The 18143-nt window shown below is 44.0% G+C and overlaps 2 protein-coding genes across 2 annotated transcripts in view; one reads left to right on the forward strand and one right to left on the reverse strand.

The window, feature by feature from the left end:
* The window catches only part of SYCP2L (synaptonemal complex protein 2 like), a 34584-nt gene extending 25798 nt beyond the window's left edge, over window positions 1-8786 (reverse strand). The window contains exons 1-12 of the mRNA XM_068931860.1: window positions 8699-8786; window positions 7556-7580; window positions 6161-6246; window positions 5927-6015; window positions 5610-5644; window positions 4785-4927; window positions 4344-4396; window positions 3935-3980; window positions 3037-3129; window positions 2887-2947; window positions 1389-1537; window positions 932-992 (exon numbers count right to left, since the gene is read on the reverse strand). Of these exons, the coding sequence (XP_068787961.1) occupies window positions 932-992; window positions 1389-1537; window positions 2887-2947; window positions 3037-3129; window positions 3935-3980; window positions 4344-4396; window positions 4785-4927; window positions 5610-5644; window positions 5927-6015; window positions 6161-6246; window positions 7556-7580; window positions 8699-8734 (877 nt within the window). The 5' untranslated portion in view covers window positions 8735-8786. The remainder of the gene's footprint in view (window positions 1-931; window positions 993-1388; window positions 1538-2886; window positions 2948-3036; window positions 3130-3934; window positions 3981-4343; window positions 4397-4784; window positions 4928-5609; window positions 5645-5926; window positions 6016-6160; window positions 6247-7555; window positions 7581-8698) is intronic.
* Window positions 8787-12448: 3662 nt separating this feature from the next.
* GCM2 (glial cells missing transcription factor 2) lies at window positions 12449-18079 on the forward strand. Its single transcript, XM_009677977.2, has 5 exons — window positions 12449-12495; window positions 14123-14375; window positions 14778-14890; window positions 16516-16641; window positions 16859-18079. Exons 1-5 carry the CDS (start codon window positions 12454-12456, stop codon window positions 17729-17731), a joined length of 1407 nt encoding a protein of 468 aa, XP_009676272.1. The 5' UTR covers window positions 12449-12453; the 3' UTR covers window positions 17732-18079.
* Window positions 18080-18143: the final 64 nt, after the last annotated feature.

Raw genomic sequence — 18143 nt, forward strand, 5'->3', positions numbered from 1 at the left:
TCCCTCCAGTCAGCAGGAGGGCAGCCAGCAGGGGAGGCTGCCGAGGGAGGCAGTTCTCCCCTTTGAGACCCTTGTGCCACTACCACAGATCCTCCGAAGCACAGTTTTGTGGCCATTCGTTGCCCTGTCCACACGGACGGACTGTGGATGGACGTTTGGCTCCTCCGCTTCCACTTCGGCCGTGGCACCAGAGCTCTCCAGCAGTTCAGCTAGCTTAGCATGCTCTAGTCCCAGTATCTCACACATCCACTCGCCGAGCATGTGGTCAAGAAGCAACAAAATCACTTCCCTGCAGGAAGCCTCGGTACCAGCCGCGTCACTCCAGACACAACTGTTCCTCAGGGGAAGCACAGTAAGCGCCAAGACACAAGCACTGGTGCGTCAGAGGACTAGCGCTCTTCACGATGCTGCTGCTTTCACGGGTGCATCAGAGCAGAGCATCATCTCCCTCTAGAAGCCTCCCACGAGCATCCCCGCAGCACCCCCACACCAAGAGCAACATAGGGGGCAAGAAAGGGGGAGGAGAGCCGCAGGAGGACGCCCCTACAGCAACCGTAGGTGGAGAAACACTATCACATGCTCTTCGTACTTCAGAGAGCAGTCAGCAACCGAGGTTTGCTTTGCCAGGTTGGCCAGCAGCCCGCTGATCCTAGCCTTCGTGAGAGTGACTCCTTGCCTGTGCAACCCTTCAGCTAACGGCCACCCTCCTCTCCCCCAGGATGGAGGGGCTCAGCACCCACCACTAAAGGCAGTTAACAAGCTCACAAGATGGGAATAGCAGAAGACCAAGGGGTGGTCTTGAGGGGGGAGGGCTACTCGTTTGGTTTTACCTCCCTTTTCTAAGTGTGGCTAATGGCAAGCTATTGAGTGAGAGTGAAGACTCATTTTAAATGTGATCAAGCTAAATTCCATATTTAAAAAAAAGTGTCACCTGCATCAGTCTGCCTGGCTTGCTCCCCAGCACGGACGGGCTCCTCTTCAGCCACATTTATCTGTTGATGTGAATTAATCCAATGTGAAAACGACCTTAAAAGAGTAGAATCTTTTATTCAATAAAGTCAGCTACTTACTAACATAACTAACAGCTCTTAACTAGCATCTGATTATTTGTAGCCAGTGGTTAACTATTTGGAAATCTCTCTGCTCCTGCAAGGATAAATTAGCTGTGACTATTCTCATGCAAGTTTTTCTGCAAATCCCACGGATTGTGGATGAATTACTATTAAAAAAATAAAAATGCATAAGCAGCTTTCCTTTTGTTTTTCCATTCGTTTGCCTCAATTTGCTCATCTAGTACAATGTAATACTTGGAGAAAAAGCACTGGTTTTGACAGTGTGTTTTAAGTAAAAAATAGTTTATGAAAGAAAAACGTGTACCAAGAGCTTACCATCATTTTTTCATCTCCCAGGACTTTTCTGACTACATCTAAGATTTCAAACTCAGCACTGAAGGATATTTTGATCTTTGTTGCTTCATTTTTGTTGAGAATAGCAGGAATCTTCATGTAAATTTTAACAATCTTTTCCCCACCTTCCTCTGCATTAAAAAAAAAAAAAAAAAGCAGTTAAATCTGTTTTAGAGCAAGGCATTCACTCTATTATCCCAAAACCATTCAGGTAGGGTTTCGGTTTGTTTTTAAACCTGAAGACAACATCTTTTACATATTGCCTGTGCATTTCCAGTTACACTGGTCACCCATTTCTTCCTCATTAGGTTTAGAAGATTATGCTATTTCCTAGCACTTCCATAAACTAACCTCTCAACTTGCCCTGATGAAGGGGGCCCTTAAGGTTGCCACCTGTCCCACCCACAGCAGGTTGCAGACCCCCCAGTACAGCACTGTTGCAATCTGTAGCACACAGATTTCCTGCGCTTTCTACAACATGACCAAGTCTTTCTTCCTCATGGAAGAGTCACCTATCACCATTGCAGGATGCAACATGGAAGAAAATCACCTACACGCACAGGAGCCTGATGACATCCAAAAAGCACTCATTGCTTTGCCAGCCCAGCACACATTCAACTGTTGTTTTGGCCCTACTTTTTGGGCACTGAAGCCATTCCTAGGGTACCATCTGGAAAATAAATCTCTGCAGGGCCTGAAACAGCTAGCATGGATCTTCACTAGCACTACTCTGTGGCCACTGCTCAGCCAGTGTAAGAGGCCATCAATGAACCTATTTTCAACGTAATTGTATACTAAATTGGTACAGAAAAAGCTAGTGGTTAAGATCACTCACTTGTAACTACAAAAACAGTGCCATTTCCGTTAGCATGCTGATTTATACTGCATAGCAAAAAACTGAACTAGCACAAGTCTGTGGAGCTACAATCCCAAGCTGATGTCACGCTGTGGAGTTCAGGGCTTCAGGAAACAGCTACTCTTGGCAGCTCCGATCCTGCTGGAGACTGCGAGGTTCAGTCGAAGACAAGACAGACTCTTTCTTTGGGGCTACAGAGGCTGCAGTTTCTCACGCTGAGCCAACCTAACACCTTACTGTTGCTAAACGAAGGCACTGGTGCTCTCTCGCTCCTGCCACCCCTTCACTTTCCTCTGGGGCTGCCAGTGGCCTTAATCCCACTCCTTCCCTCCACACCTACTGTGGCGATGACCAGATCCAAGCATTTCCCCCTTGCTAACTCAGCAGGTGGCTATCCTCTTTTGCCTTTTTTTTTTTTTTGGGGGGGGGGGGGGGCATTGCGCTAAACAAGCCCACAACAAGGTCCAACAAACACAGCTGGTGCAACGCAAACATTAAAAGCACACAGCTGGGAGAAAGGAAGTGGCCGGAGCTCCTTTTGGTGATGGCGAGATTTGAAATCAGCTCGTTGCATCTTGTGAAACTAGAGCCAGACAGAGGGTAGCACCGGCTGCGCAGTCTTACCCTTCAGGCTGTAACTACTGACTGCTTCTTTCGACAGCCTCACAGAGTCCCACAGAGCACCCTATAAAAAACAAAATAACCGCAACAGAAGGGTTGAGCTAGCACCAGCCACATCAGACTAATCAAAGCCCACCTGGGCTTTGCTCCCACCTCACTACTGTCTACGTAGAAAGTCACGCTCTGACTCCCAGCGTTGAAATCGATCCAGAACTCCTCCAGCTTCTCGTCCGAGGGCTTCTTCACCTGAGGGAGCACAACAGCCACCGCTGCCATTTCCAGAAAACAAACTCGTTTGGACACCGCTCTATCATCCCCTATTTTCTTTGCAACATGAAGTTGGAACAAGTCGCCCTACACACACCACGCAGAAATAAAAGCTGGGAATCAAACTGCAAGTTGCCAGCCTGCCACGGACCCAACGACACCAGCCAGGTCAGACTGTTACTGTACTTCAGCCAACAAGAAGGAAGTAATTCAAGCAACTGCTTATGCGCCTGGTTCAGGGAAGACTCTACGAAGGCTTCTGTATTTCTGAGCACTTCTTATCAGCAGAAGCACTGGAACTAGTTCCCATAAAAGCTCTTCAGCAACGTGGTTTTGATTTGAAACTACTATCGGGAATAGAGTGCCACAAATACAATGCTGACTTAAAAACAAAACAGAAAACACAAAGTAATCTGTAACCACCAAGCAGATCTTTGTCTCGGGCAGCCGGGGAGCAACTCTTCCAGAGGAGTCGGAGTTCCCCTGTCCTGTTTCTTTTAAAAAGATATCTCTTCCTTTACCATGAAGAGAAGGGCTGCTTCTAATCATCTGGCTGATACAAAAGGAAAGTCAACAGCAGTTATTTAGGAGTTGGATGACATAACTAAACAAACTTTCAAACTAGAACAGAAAATCATAGTTTGCACTCAAAAAAAGTAAGTCCTTTTATTAAAAAAAAAAAAAAAGTGGAGGGGTGGAGAAGAACCCATACACCACACAGAAGTTAACCTTACTAACAGTGGTAACACTGTAGGGAATGTGCCACCACGGTAAGAAATATTACCTCATTCATGTCAGCAAAAGCAGATATGCAAGGAAATGAATAGACTCTGGAAGAAAAGCACACTTGCACATGATCCATTCAACATCAGTCAGAATCTGAATTTATGAAAGCTAACATCCTGAGTATAGGTTACTAACTTTATTGTTCAAAAACTTAACAACTGCCTAGAGGCAAACTAAGCTTAGAGAAGCTTATAGAAAATGTCATTTTAGTCACTTAGCAATATCTTGTTTTCACTAATTTTACTTTCAAAGAATCATCACTAAAGTTAAAAAAAATTATTCACATACATGACATAAATCATTTTGCAGAGTACAACCCAAGTCAATCTACAGCTCTAATTTTCCCTCTCTTTCTGTGAGGTTGCAGTAATGACAGCATTAATTTAGATTCTTGGTTCACAGCTTACCTTCTTTCATCCCCAAGCCTTTCATTTAGTTGATTAAGAAATTTTCTGCAGTCCTTCAAGACAAATAACAACTTATCAAAAATCAGTTTACATTTCCTTTGAAACACTTATTTTGCTGGAGATGCATTTCCACTCCAGTTATAAGCTTTTAAATAGTCAGTAAGATGCCAAAGGCCTTCAAACAGAAATCACAAATATATATATATTTATGTTTTAGAAGTAGAACATCTTAGAAATAAGAGCTATTTTAATGATATGCCATTTTATGTCTGCTAGGTTAAAAAAAAAAAAAAAATCCCCCTACAACCTCCAGATAACTTCTTGCATTTATAACATCATTTCTGAAGGAACTTCTTGCAAGGACATCCTGGCTGAACTCAAACAACACTAGCCCCTATGCAGACTTGTCAAGTATGTTGTTTTCAAAATAAAGACCCTTACCGTCTCAAATTCTCTATCCTTGATCTCTTTGAAAGCTTCAGCAAGATAATTATCTTCAAACCAGTGGTGAACAAGGTCATCTCTCCATTTTTTTGTCATTAGCCTACAAAGTGCTTCTGAAAGAGCAACCTGAAGGTCATAGTCTATATGATAAACATAAGAAAGGAATAAATATCCCCCTAACATAACAGAGGGTTGGTATTGTTACTATTAATATACTCTCAAAAACAAACCAAAAAATCTTATTAATCAGCTACCTTCTATTTCACCTAGGAAAATAACACTGCGTTATAGTGGAGGGTACAGCCAACTGTTTATTGTAGCCGTCAGAGGGCACGTAGCTACTTCCCCTTATTCAACAGGTTGCAGAGCACTGTTAACTAGGTCACTACGATTAACTCATTTTTCATGTACCACAATAACTATCCAGAGAGTGTTACTGCTAGGAGAAATAAAAAATAAAAAAGGCAATTTAAGAGGCAATAAATCCCTATTGACTGTAGTTTATCCCCATCCTGGTCAAGTAGTCAGTCTTTACTTTAAGATTAACAGCAAGCATAGTTTAGAAGGCATATACATAAAGCTGATATAACTAACTTTCTATTCATATCACAGTTGAGTTTTTTTATTAATTAACACTTAAAACTAAACACAAACAACAGATTGCTATATCTAACAATGTTTAGACTCCCTGATTTTCCTCCTAGAGAAATCAAGTATCTAAAAGAAAGTTATTTAAATTATAATTCCTCTATAACAAGTAAGCAAGTAAAATAACAGTAGAAAACTCTAGCTTCACAGAAATAACCACTGAGCACTTCTTACCACCAACCTCCAGAATACTTCTTGCAAGATCTTTCCTGAAACAACATAATGCAATGAATTAAAGTGAGGGGGGAAAAAAAAAACCCCAAAACACTAAAACAATTTTAATTAATAAACTGGATAGGAGCACACACGCTTCATGATAACGATCACGTGTGAAATACAACAGCAAGGCTAGGGCTTCGCCCATGCCTGCACAATCAGACTCTGCTGCCCAACTGAGCAAACACTACCAGCATGGAGAGCTGGAAAGCTGGTTGCTTCTAACAACTAAATGCCGTCTTCCCTGCAACAAGCACTGCCAGGGGAACACTTACGTGAGTGAACACATCTCTTCGGACAGAGGAAACTTCTTTCTCTCCTCTCGCGGTACACTGTCTAGTATAGAGTTGAGAGTCCTCAAAGCCTTTTTTCCCCCCCCGCCCCGACAGAGGATGGGGCAGAACAGGAAAGGAAATAAGTCGGTAAGATTTTTTCACATTGTTTTATTTTATTTATGCACACTTACGCGTGCAAACATTTTTGTTTTCTTTTCCTACTGTGAATCTTACCTCCTGCCGCAGGGCGCAGCAAACATTTGCTTCTGTCACAAGATGCCCTAATTCAGGTAGAAATAAATTCACCAGCTCTTTCTTCCCTACAAGAACAGCGTGAACAGCTTCTACAACAGCTAGAAGTGAACTGATCCGCATATAAGAGACAGCTGAAGCAGCAACACTTTGTCGCTGAAGGAGTAAAAATATCCCAGTACATGGATTCAGCTTTAAACAAAACAGTCTAATCCTATACAGGAAGGGGAATTGGTGACTTATCTTCAGCTATTTTTACAGAGAAGCTAACTGCTGACCTGGGTGCCTACTTACATAGATACAGAAAGGGGAAGCTACTCACTAACCACACAATAGATAAACCAGTAACATACAGGGGGTTTTTTGTTTTGGGTTTTTTGTTTGTTTTTTTTTTTTTTTAAAAAGAAAAAGGTCAGCACTCCAACAAATACAGTGCAAACTACCATAGTATTAGCAGAGCGTGTTGGTGCCTGCTCTGCTTCGGGTAGGACAAGCTACAGCGACGAATATGCTCAGGTTACCTAGCACCCAACATGCTGCCTCCTTTTTACATGACTCGTAAATCTAGATCTCTGGGCAAATTACAGTTCCGCACAGGTACTTGGCTCCTTCTGCAGGTGTCTGTTTGCCTAACCCAAGTGACAGAGAGCTGCAGCCAGAGACGAAATCCCAACCCCGAAACCAATGCAAGAAGCAGGTCCCCATGCCTGGCCAGAGTGGCCGAGAAAGCCAGCAGCTCCCTAACCAGATTGGTAGCCGAGAGCTTACAGCAGCTCTCTGAGCCCATTTAAGTTTTTTTTTCCCCCCCCACAGTTTCGCCAAAGCATCAGTTGCAGCAAGTAGATGCAGTCGCAGCCCTTCTTATTGCACACAGCACCCCGAGACAGCGGCATCTCAACTTGCAACCGGTGCTTCAGCACACACAGGCAGATCTCTAGGTCAGGTTAGCTTAAGTTATAGCTGTGTTTGCTGGTAATAACTCGATGCCCTTGGCCCTGGGATAGAGTAGGAGTACTCCCTTACTCCGTTACTATGTTACTCTGCTGAGGTGGTTGCACCTCAGCAAGGAAATAGCATCTGAAGCCACTTCAGGTCAGCGTGCAAGAGCAGGCTGTCCACCTCCAAAGTCCTTTCAGAAGTACCACTTACTCCGAGTGACATACTTGATGCTGATAGTGTAAATAAGGTACTACAGCTAGACATCTTTAGCATATTTAAGACAAACAAACAAACAGGAAAAACAAAACACATTGCAGGGAGGAAGAGGAGGTAGTGAGCAGGAAGGGGAGAAAAGGAGACAGAGTTTGTGCAGAATTAAGAAATGTCTCCCGATACAGCAATTCAGGCTATTGGGGGATGAAAAATAAAAATACTGACCTTCATTACTGCACTTGCAAATCACCTAAAAAGGTAAGTGAAGTCTTCATCAACACAACAACCCCAAACAGCAGCCAAAGCACGTATGTGATTATGCCCCTGCTGTCACACCTCTCCAAGGCTAAAATAATAAAATGTTGCTGTACCCAAGGCAAGGATGGCAGTGCCACTCGCTACAGGTATGCCACACACAGCGGCCCCCCTCATACAGGTTGGCTTTATGCAGGGAACATAAGAGCAAAGCACCCACTTCCCTTCCAGGGATTTTGGTAGCACTCAAGCAGAGCGCCCTCAGATTCCTTCAAAAACCCACATCATGGCATCGCTTCATTGTTTTTATTATACATATGGGCCTGTGTAAAAATATGTTTTATTTTTAAAACACTGTAGTACTAGATAACATATGGACATCTGAAAAGTATTAAAGCCCTTCAGAGCTTTTTTTTTTTTTTTTAAGCTGTCATTCTCCACAGTAAAAGTACATAGAAGAGATGGGGCAGGAAGAAACAGGAATCAAATTTGGGCAAATAAGTACCTTATAAAACATTTTATATAATTTCAATTTAGCTCGTAGATAAACAAGAAAATGTGGTTTTCTCAGATGTTTGCATTGACGTTCTCCTAGAAGTTAAGCCCGAGTCATGAATTCCCAGTGGGTCACAAGTATTCGAGCAGACCCTGATGCACAGGCTGACACACAGTTCCACTAAGCAGAGATATTTAGTCGGACATACGCTAACGCACACATATCAGAAAGTTTATAGCGCTACAGACAATAGGATTTCTTAACAGACTGGGGGAAAGAAGCAAAAAGCTTTCTTCCCATTGCAAATTTTCTATCACTGGGCCTCCAGCACCTACTTCAGAAAGAAATCTAAAGGAAAACTATAAGCTGTTCAGATCGTTCTTTAAACGTTAACTAGCAATCTTGAACAAGGTAGGAACAGATACCCAGAGCCTCCTCAGCAGAGCCGTTTGCACATAACCTGTAACTCAGCCTCTGAAACACTGGCATATCTTATTTGTGTTTTTAAACAAGGGCTTCAATACAAAAGGTTTCGTTTAAGCAACACATCAGAACTTCTTGAGTGTTTTCTTATACAATAAAGGCAACTCTTCTCCCCCTCTAATACACATACATACCAACGCACAGTCAAAGAAGTCTTCAAGAAGCATCATCAAAGATCTGTTTTCATTTGGGTCTATAAGGATCACAAACGCTCTTGTTCTTTCAAACCAAGATACCATGTAAAAATTGAAAGAATCAGTTAAAATCTGGCAAAAAGTGCTAATAATCCTTAAACTAAATGCATCCTCAGTAAACTTTATGCAGACATGTGAGGTTTTCTGATCCCTGACCTTGGCAGTACCAGACCATGCCGAAGGCCTCGTGGCATTACAGGGCTTGAAGGCTGCCAGTGGCGGGTGGAACCCCCCCCCCCCCCACCCCCAGCCCTGCACCCAGGCAGCAGGTCTTCTTCCTCCCCAGCCCATCTGTCCTCCTCCTCCCTGCTCCCCCAGCACCCACCCCCAGGGCCTCTTTGGTGCAGCAGGCTCTGCTGGTGCCATCACAGCAGCCAGAGCTTTCTCAAGGGGGTAAATTAAGAGCGAGAGAAAGTTTAAGAGATTCGTCAAGCTTTTTCATGATCTATTTTATGAGTGCATGTTGCTAAACACATATTCATAAACATTATACGTGGTGCGACACACAAGTGCATTTCTACACTACAAGTAATATATTAACTGAAATCAATATAGTGCCAGCAAGAAAATAAAACACAGTTAGAGATTAAATGTATTTATGAAGGCGCCTTCTTAGATAAGTAGCATAATAAAGAGTACGTCAGCTTATAAATTTGCAAAAGCACACCAATCTTCCCATGAATTTTATTACCATAATTGTGTTTTTGCTGCGGCACTTAAAAGATATTCAGAACTTTCATGTTATTTCATAGATGGGACTCGCTTAAACTCATCCTCTCCTTGCTTCCGTTGGCAGCTTAAAAAATCCACAAACATGAGTCCAATGATGACCATAATCACAACGTTAGCTTTTGTACTGTAGGCAATGCAATGAAAATAAAAAATAGTTCCTTCACCAAGCTCATGACATACATGAAAAAAAAATATTTTGCTTATGCTTGGCTAAAAAGTCATACTCTAATGCTTACTCCCTTTGAGTTCCTCCCCCTCCCCAATGTAAACAACCTTAAATTACATTAGTAACTCAAATACCGTATCATACTCATCTTTTGTACCAGCCCTTGCTCAATAAATAAGCTTTCCCCTTCCTGAAGATCACTCTTAAAGTAGAGCTGAATGCATTTCAACAACAGTGAAACATTCTGGAATTCATTCTTGTCCAACTCCTGTAAAAATATATTTTTGCCACGCTTCATTAGTTGTCTAATATGCATCTAATAAGCAGGTGTTAAGATGGTTACGCTGAACTGTGGTACTCACCTTTCTCAATACTTTGTCAAGTTGGTTAAAGAGAGATTCGCTGTATTTTTGGGGAGGTTCAATTTCTTTCTCTTGAAGCAGTTCATTTATTTTCTGAAACCCCTTCCCCTTAAAAGCATCAGTTAGAAGCGATTCGAGCTGTGGGGAGAGGAACAAACAAGTGTTAGGGCAGTCACTCCAGAAGCTAAAATAGGCGAGCATTTGAATTGTTGCAGCATATATCAGAAACCGCTTGTAATGAGATGTGAAAAAGGGTGAGGATTAGAAAGTTTTTTTGGTTGTCTGCTTTTCTTCATTTGTTTTTCTACTTTTATTTTGCTGTTATACCTGAAGGTGAAACATTGGTCTTAGTTTCAAAAAGAGACTGGTGATTACAGAGACTTCACAGCTGAATTACATTAAAGGTTTCAATTAAAGAAATAAACCAACAGGACCAAAGGAGTCACTTTCAATTCTTATCCTGTCTCACAACTCCTACAAACATTTATTCCTATTTTCTAAAGAAAAGATAAAGTTATCTGCTTTACTTAAAATGTTACATTAAGTTATTAAGAATTCTAGGTCGTGTCACTTACTATTTAAGAATGTATTTTTTTAAATATAAACTTTTAAAAACGCACACTATCGTTGCCATAACCCTTAAGTCAGCGGCTCCTATGGTTATACTGAAATCCAAATGTACTAGATATTTGATACCATGATAGAAATAGATCCACAAAAGATCACATCCCAAAAATAGCTCTTTGCAATATGAAGCCAAACCTAAAGATTTATTAAAGAAATATTTACATAGTCTTCTGCTCTGGCAGCCATGGTGTCATGTACCTCTCTCTTCCATTCTTCACGTTTTTCTTCCCTTAAAAGGAAAGGGGGGAGAAATACAAGCAAAAAGACTTTTTTTCGGGGGGGGGGGGGAGGGAGGAGAGGAGCTTAAAAAAAGCAAAGACCGTTTACTTATCCAGTCTTTCATGAAGCGCTTCCTTTATTTTCAGGCTAAACTTTCAAGACTAGGTCCGGACTTCCAAGCCGGGTTTTTAGGCAGAGGCCGAGGTAGGGCGCTGCGCGGAGGGCGGCCCCGGCCCCGGCCCCATCGCGCCGCAGCAGCTGGGAAACGCCGCTTCCCCCGGGAATCACCGACCCGGCACCGGGGGATGCAAAAACACGAACAACACCGCGCTAGCCAACCGGCAGCTACAGACTAAAACAAAAGCCTTATTACCTGTTACCGTTACCCCTTTTTTTGCTGGACTAGCAAAACAGGCAGCCCCACCTCAGGCCCGGCGGGAGCTGCACGGGAAAATCCTGGGCGGCGGCTGCGGCCCCCGCAGCAGAAAATGGGCAAAACGGTCCCACCTGTGCAACGGGCATTTAATCAACGCCCAGGTGATGCTGCTCCCCACCTCGGCCGAGCAGATGGCTGCGAGAGAGGAGCTCAGCGCCTCGGTGGGGGTTGTTTCCTATCCCCCCACTCCCCGACGGCAGTCTGTGTCTCTTTTCCACAAACGCTTCGGTTTTTTGCAGGTTGTTTTCTATTTTGCAAAGTTAAAGGCATAAGGAGAGATGCTCTTTCATTGAGGTGAAGGTCCGGGAAATTTCCAGGGGGGAATAAAAGGGGTGTGAAGCGACAGAGATGACCTTTGGGAAGGGTGGGCTCGTTTAAAGATCGCAGGAGCTCGGTGTATTTAGCGGCTCCATCTCTGTAATGCTACAGGTATTCACTTCTTTCGGTCTGCTTCCGAGAGCTACGAGCGAGTTTTTTTCTTCAGAAGGCACATCAGCCATTTCCCCACAAAAAGTTACCTGCGGTTTTCCGGCAAAACGAAACGCACCGCTCACTATAACGTTGCTGACTCTTGGCTGCGTGTCTAACGTTATGTCCCACCGCACGGCGCGTAGGGAGAAGGCGCTCAAAAACGCCGAGGATTTAACCCGTTTACACCTAAACCTTCAGGGAGCAGAGTGCATTGAACGCACAGCGCGGTATCTGTGCGCTTCCTCTGACTGCCTTGAAGGTCTCCCCAGCCTGGAGCCATGCTTCCGACACCCAGCCTTAGCGCCCTGAGCGGCCTCAGCTGCGCGGAGACCCGCCGGGAGAGACGGCGATGCCGCCCCGTCGCCGCAGTGAGGAGCAAGCCCCAGTTACTGCAGCGCCAGGGCTTCAAGCCGGCAGAAATCCCGGGCCCCGCGCTGCTCCTCTTCCTCCCGAGGAAGGCGGCGGGGCGGCCGCGGAGGCAGCGCCGCCCCCCTGCTTGGCGCGGCCAGAGCCGTTTTCCACCCCTTATGATTTAAAGTCGTTTCCCCCCCACCCCCGGCCGCCCCTCGTTTCGGGAGCTCGGCCGTCGGGGGAGGGCCAGCCCCACGCGCGGCCCCGCGGACACGCGGGGGCGCCTCTGCCGGCATAAAAGCGTGAGGCGCAGCCTGCCCCAGCGCTCGGCATGAAGCTCACCTGGGACATCAACGACCCCCAGCTGCCGCAGGTACCGGGGTAGGGGGGCCCAGGCCACGGGGGACGCACTGCCCGGGCTGCGGAGTTGTTTCAGAAATGCGGTTTTTTGGTTTTCCCCAAATTGCTGTCTGGCTAAAACTTGGGGGCACGCTGCTGGTGATGCCGCTTGTGTGTCCCCATCCAAGGTGGGACTGCGGGGTCCCTGCTGCGCCAGCCCTTTCCCAGAGCTTGGCCTCTGGGTGCCTGGCTGCGTCTCTTGCTTCTGCCATGCATGAAACTTTCACAGGCTGTGAGCGTTTTAGTCTAACGAGGGAACAAGTGTTACCTCCAAATGAAGCAGTGCTTTCCAGCAGGTGGAAAGCACTTCATTTCACAACTGGTTTAATCCTCCTGGACCTGGAGTCCCAGCCTCGCTCTTGGCAGCGTTGGGCTCTTACCTTTCAAAATCTCTTACCTTTTAAATGTAATTACAGAAGTCTTAAGGCTGTCCAGTAGTTCTTACAGAATAACTTGTAACAAAAAGATGGATTTGATACACAGCTTTGGCTAGCTGTGTTTGAACTCCTAAAACAATCTTCAGTGCCACTGTTGGACCAGTTTCTTCCTCCCTTCTCCCCCTTTCAAAGAAATGCCAAAAGCAGTATGGCTTGACTGATTTCTGCTAATTTATTTCAAGCCATCTAAACATTTCATCAGTTTTGTTGATGTGTCTGATTAATCCATTTTATTGTCAATGAACATTCCATTGGTTTTTAAGTGAGCCCTAAATGCATTTTTTTTATTTAACATCTCTTTTCACCTTGGAGTTTATTATTTAACAAATCAGAGGCCAAGCACTTACAGAATGGCTGAACTCTGTAAATGCTGATGGTTTTACTGAATTCACTAGGATTGTTCGTGTATGTACACATATATGTTAAATATAAAAGTGCTGCAGAGAGTTTAAAAATGTCAGCCTCTTTTTCTTTCTTTATTCTCGCATCCTTTATTCTTTCTTTATAATTGCATCCACTGCATTACTCCAGAAAGCCAGAGATAACATCCCATAATGAAAATTTCTTTCTCTTAACACCTCTGCTCATATAGAGGAGGTATAGGCACAATGGTAACTTCTGTTTTTTCCAGAATGCTTATTCAAGTCTTATTAGGTGCATTAAACTGTTACTTAGCCAAAACTTCTAGTTTTCAGCCTGCAGGTGTAAAACAAGGAGTATTCAATAGCAAGTCCAAGCAGGGCAGCACTAGACAGTAAGTTCTGGTAACAAGACCAGTCTGCAACAGCTGGGCAACCTTACGGAAAAAAAGGCATCAATGACAAGAGGCTGTGTTATTACTGACCGTGATGCATAAGAGGAAAGGATCACAGCTTTCTTGTGAGGCATGGAAGTTCAAAACACCTCTCCTCTTTTGTAGAACGTGTCTGAATAAGTTATTTTAAAAAAAAAAATTTTGCTTTTTTTTTTTTTTTCCTCTGATGTTTCTGACTTTTGCTGCCCTGGAAGATCATAGAGAAAGTCTCTTCTCCCATTAAATATTTTGAAATAGGACCAAACCAACAGGTTGCAATATCCTGATAACCATCTTTTGTCCCCAATTTCCTCCCTCTCCCTTTCTCCTGCTTGCTACCTGTCTCTCCCACCCTCCCTCCTCTGCCGCAGGAGCCCAAGCACTTCGACAGCTTCCAAGAATGGCCCGACGGCTACGTGCGGCTCGTCTACTCCAGCGAGGAGAAGAACGCGCAGCGGCACCTCAGCGGCTGGGCCATGCGCAACACCAACAACCACAACTGCCAGATCCTCAAGAAGTCCTGCCTGGGGGTGGTGGTGTGCGCCGGCCACTGCGCGCTGCCCGGCGGCACCCGCCTCCAGCTTCGCCCCGCCATATGCGACAAGGCTCGGCAGAAGCAACAAAGTGAGGGATGCCGAGGGGTGGCTGCTTCTTCCAGCTGGTCCTGATGGCTTAACTGAGACCAAGCTCACTTCCTTGCATGGATTCCTTGCTTGTTTCCTTTCTGAGTTTTGCCACGCCAACGGAGGCATCGCCGCAAAGAGCATGATGCATATATTTAGCTCCAAATTTCATCAACGTGTAGCTCAGGGGAAATGGACCTACAAGCCTTTCAGTCATTAGCATTTATATTGCATGTAAAGCTCTGGTCCCTATCATTGCTGTGCTTGGTAGTCTATGTTATAATTGAATATCATGCTTTTTTCTGAATTTCAGAGAAAGACTGATCATACCGCTCTTGAGATCGGTGTTACTCTTGCACACCACCTTCACTTTTAACCAGTGTTAATTTATCCGTGTTTACAGAGAAAGCCTGTCCAAACTGTAACTCAGCCCTTGAGCTGATTCCTTGCCGAGGACACAGCGGCTACCCGGTCACCAACTTCTGGAGGCTGGATGGTAAAGCGATATTTTTCCAGGTAAAAAGCCACCCTCCACCGCCTTTTTTTTTTCCTCTCACTGTTTTGTATAAGACAGAGTGGTGGAGTTCTGACCTATGACTGGATTCCTCCATATTACAATAATGGAAATAATAAATAAACAGTGGCACTTGCCTTCCTTTTTTAATGCAGTACTTGAGGGTTAAATGTTTTCTAATGTCATCATAGATACCTAAAACTCTCTTGACTGCAGTGTACAAATACGAAGAGAAGTCTGTCCGGGACCTTGGCACATTTCTGACAACTGAACTAAGGACCTAATATTTATTTTTCTATTAGAAAAAAAAAAAAAGGGGGGTGGGGGGCAGGAAGGAAAGCCAGACTTAAACCAGGCAAGTTTGATTGTGAAAGTTCCATTTAATCCGAAATTGACCTTTGAATTTTAAGATAATTTAGAAACTTGCCAGAAAAGGAAAACTTAAAAGTTGAATTCTGAAATTTTACATTGTTATTCTATTTTCAGCAGCATTAGGACAAAACTTCACAAAAAGCTTCCATTTGATGAGATTACATGCTCTGCTGGATTTTTTTTTTCTGACCCAGTTTCCAGTCTCTCCGTTGTCCAGTGCGGAAAAAGAAGCAAACTGGTCACACTTCTGAATTCTCACTTGTTATAGAATATTGTTATTATTCAGACATAAATTTTGCATTTCTGTAAAGCAATTTTTAAAAATCAAAATAGGTGATAAATCCTCTCTTAAAAGTTAATTTCTATTGGGAAAATGAAAGCAATTTTAAAAGCAAAGTCAACTTTCCTAGTATGCATTAGGAACTATGCTCAAGTCCACTCACACATGGGAAAATGTAATGAGTAAGTACATGTGGCATACAGTACTTTACCATATATCAGCATAGTTTTGCATACATGCACGCATAGATCTTTCAGTAGGAGAGTATCTTTGGATGGCTTTCCAGGTATATGCTTCAGTCCTCTTCAAGAAGGTATTTATTGCTTATTAGAGTAAAGAACACTTGCCATCTGGTAGTGTGCAGTCTCTTTAAAGCCCATTTATGCTGTTTTAGTGGCAGCTGTTACAAAGCAGAAGCGAGATCTTGGACTGCAGAGAAGTGACCAAATTAAATATATATTCCTTTTTTCTTGGTTCTAATCATCTACTCCTGAATGTTACGGAAGTAAACAAAATCTTTTCTCCTTCATGACCCAGGCTCACAGCTCTGCAGTCACCACTAGCTTCTCCTTCACTTTCTACTCCTATATATCTGCAAGTCGCAATTTTTTTTTAATTTAAATTCTCCCTGTGCTTTAGTTTTTTTCTCGTAGTCTATTTGTGCTCAACCACGGTCCGCGCTGTGGCTGCTACTCATTTTACTTGTATTCTACTGCATTTTCTCTTGAACCCTATTAGTAATCTTACCTTGTTCCGCCTCATGCCTAGTGCTGCCTCAGAAACTGCAGGCACAGCATAGGATAACAGGGATCCTAATGTGGGCACAGCAGTCAGGTGCCTAAATTAAGACAGGATGAATCTAGTTCCTGGTAATCTCAGGAAGCCTATAAAATAATAACTGCAGTGTTTGCACTGTTTATCAGCTTATTTGTGTTGTTTAGATAAGCAAGCAATTCTTTGTTAACCTTACTTTAGGCTAAAGGAGTCCATGACCACCCCAGGCCAGAGAGTAAACTGGAGGCAGAGGCAAGAAGAAGTGCAATTAAGAAGCAAGTGTCCTCTTCTCACCATTCCCAAAAAAAGAGACCTCTAAACTCAGACGTAAGTCAAGATTTTTCAGTTAATTAGAAAGATGGCATAAGCGTGTACGAGGAATCACAGAGCAAAACAAAGCTTTATGCCGTGCTACATCTGTCCATTCAGCTGTGCCAAGTGGATCAGGGCAAGGGCGACTGCAATAACACAACTATCAAGGCACGTGTGTGTGCCATATCTATTCCTGAACCTCAGGTATCTATTTTTTTTTTGTCCTCCTCAGGTAGGAAGACATCATGACAGCAGCAGCTATATCGGTAACATACAGAATCTGCCCTGCCTGGAAGGCCCAGAAAGAGTCAGTATCATCACCGACACCAGTTTTTCAGTTCCTGCTCAGTCTTATCCTTCACCACAAAATGCTGATCTCTACAAAGCTTCTTATGACTCAACCAGCTTCCAAGAGGACCAGCTATCACCATACCAAAAGTATCCTAACCCAAGGATCTACATGCCTAGGGCCTGCAGCTACGAGTTTGGAGTTCCTACTTTTGTAAGTTCCACTTCTTATCCAACATTTTATAAAGATACCACAGATATTCCCATTGACACCGACCTGAATGGATCCCAGTGTAACTCTGTGACCACTCATGATAAGAGCTTTGATAATACTGGTAGGCATTATGGATTGAAGCCAGTTTGGGGGAAAGCTGGCAGTGGAGACAGGAGTGACTATGGACAGATCCAAACCAACACGAATCATCCTTACTACAGCGGGGAGTATCCCTGCAGATACAGCAACAGTGCCTCTCCCCTAGCGCCACCATTACAAACCGTCATCACCACCACCACTAAAGTGTCCTACCAGGCCTACAAGCCATCAGTGGTGAAATACAGTGACAACCTCTGCGACGTGAAAAATCTTCAGAGCTATACCCACGTGGCAGAAAACGTCTCAGGCACCATCTATTCAGGGATGAAGATTCAGGAAGACTTTGGGATGATAAAGTCAGCATTGCTTTACCAGCATGACCCAATTCCCACAAAGTCTGAGCCAGCCGAGAGCCTGGATAGCTATCGGTATGGACTTCTGCCGGGGAACAGCTATGCGGAGCATGAAGGACAGGCCTTAAGGTTTGAGAGTGGTGAATATTGAGTAAACATTGCCTAAATGACATTAGAACGACTAAACCCAGCTAGAGAATACATTCTCGTACCGACGGTGCGCATGCTAAGCCCAGAGGCTTGGGATCTGAGGATAAATGAGGAAGCAGCGCATCAGGACAACTTACCCCTGCGAGTTGCCTTTCTGGAGCTGTGCTGAGGCAAGTGCACCTCGCACAAAAGTTCAAACCAGCCCCAACTAATCTCAAAACTAGCACAAGGAATCCAGTCCCAAACATGCCTGAGAAGGCATAGTAGAGGTGCAGTGTGTTTGGAAATAATAGCCTCCTTTGAAGAAGGATGTAATCTGCTTATACTCAAAACTCCTGCCAGAGGTTTCAAGCTCTGAGAGAAATACTCCATCTGTAAAAAAAAAAAAAGAAAAAAAAAAAAAAAAAAGCACT

The sequence above is a fragment of the Struthio camelus genome, chromosome 2 (genome assembly GCF_040807025.1).
Source record: "Struthio camelus isolate bStrCam1 chromosome 2, bStrCam1.hap1, whole genome shotgun sequence".
Lineage (NCBI taxonomy): Eukaryota > Metazoa > Chordata > Aves > Struthioniformes > Struthionidae > Struthio > Struthio camelus.

What these genes read in the sequence shown, in the direction of transcription:
- GCM2 (XM_009677977.2), top strand. Translation starts at nt 12,454, where the DNA reads ATGAAGCTCACCTGGGACATCAACGACCCCCAGCTGCCGCAG. An exon ending in GGCTCGGCAGAAGCAACAAA is followed by an intron (nt 14,376 to 14,777) that starts GTGAGGGATGCC and finishes CCGTGTTTACAG; the next exon opens with AGAAAGCCTGTCCAAACTGT. An exon ending in GTAAAGCGATATTTTTCCAG is followed by an intron (nt 14,891 to 16,515) that starts GTAAAAAGCCAC and finishes ACCTTACTTTAG; the next exon opens with GCTAAAGGAGTCCATGACCA.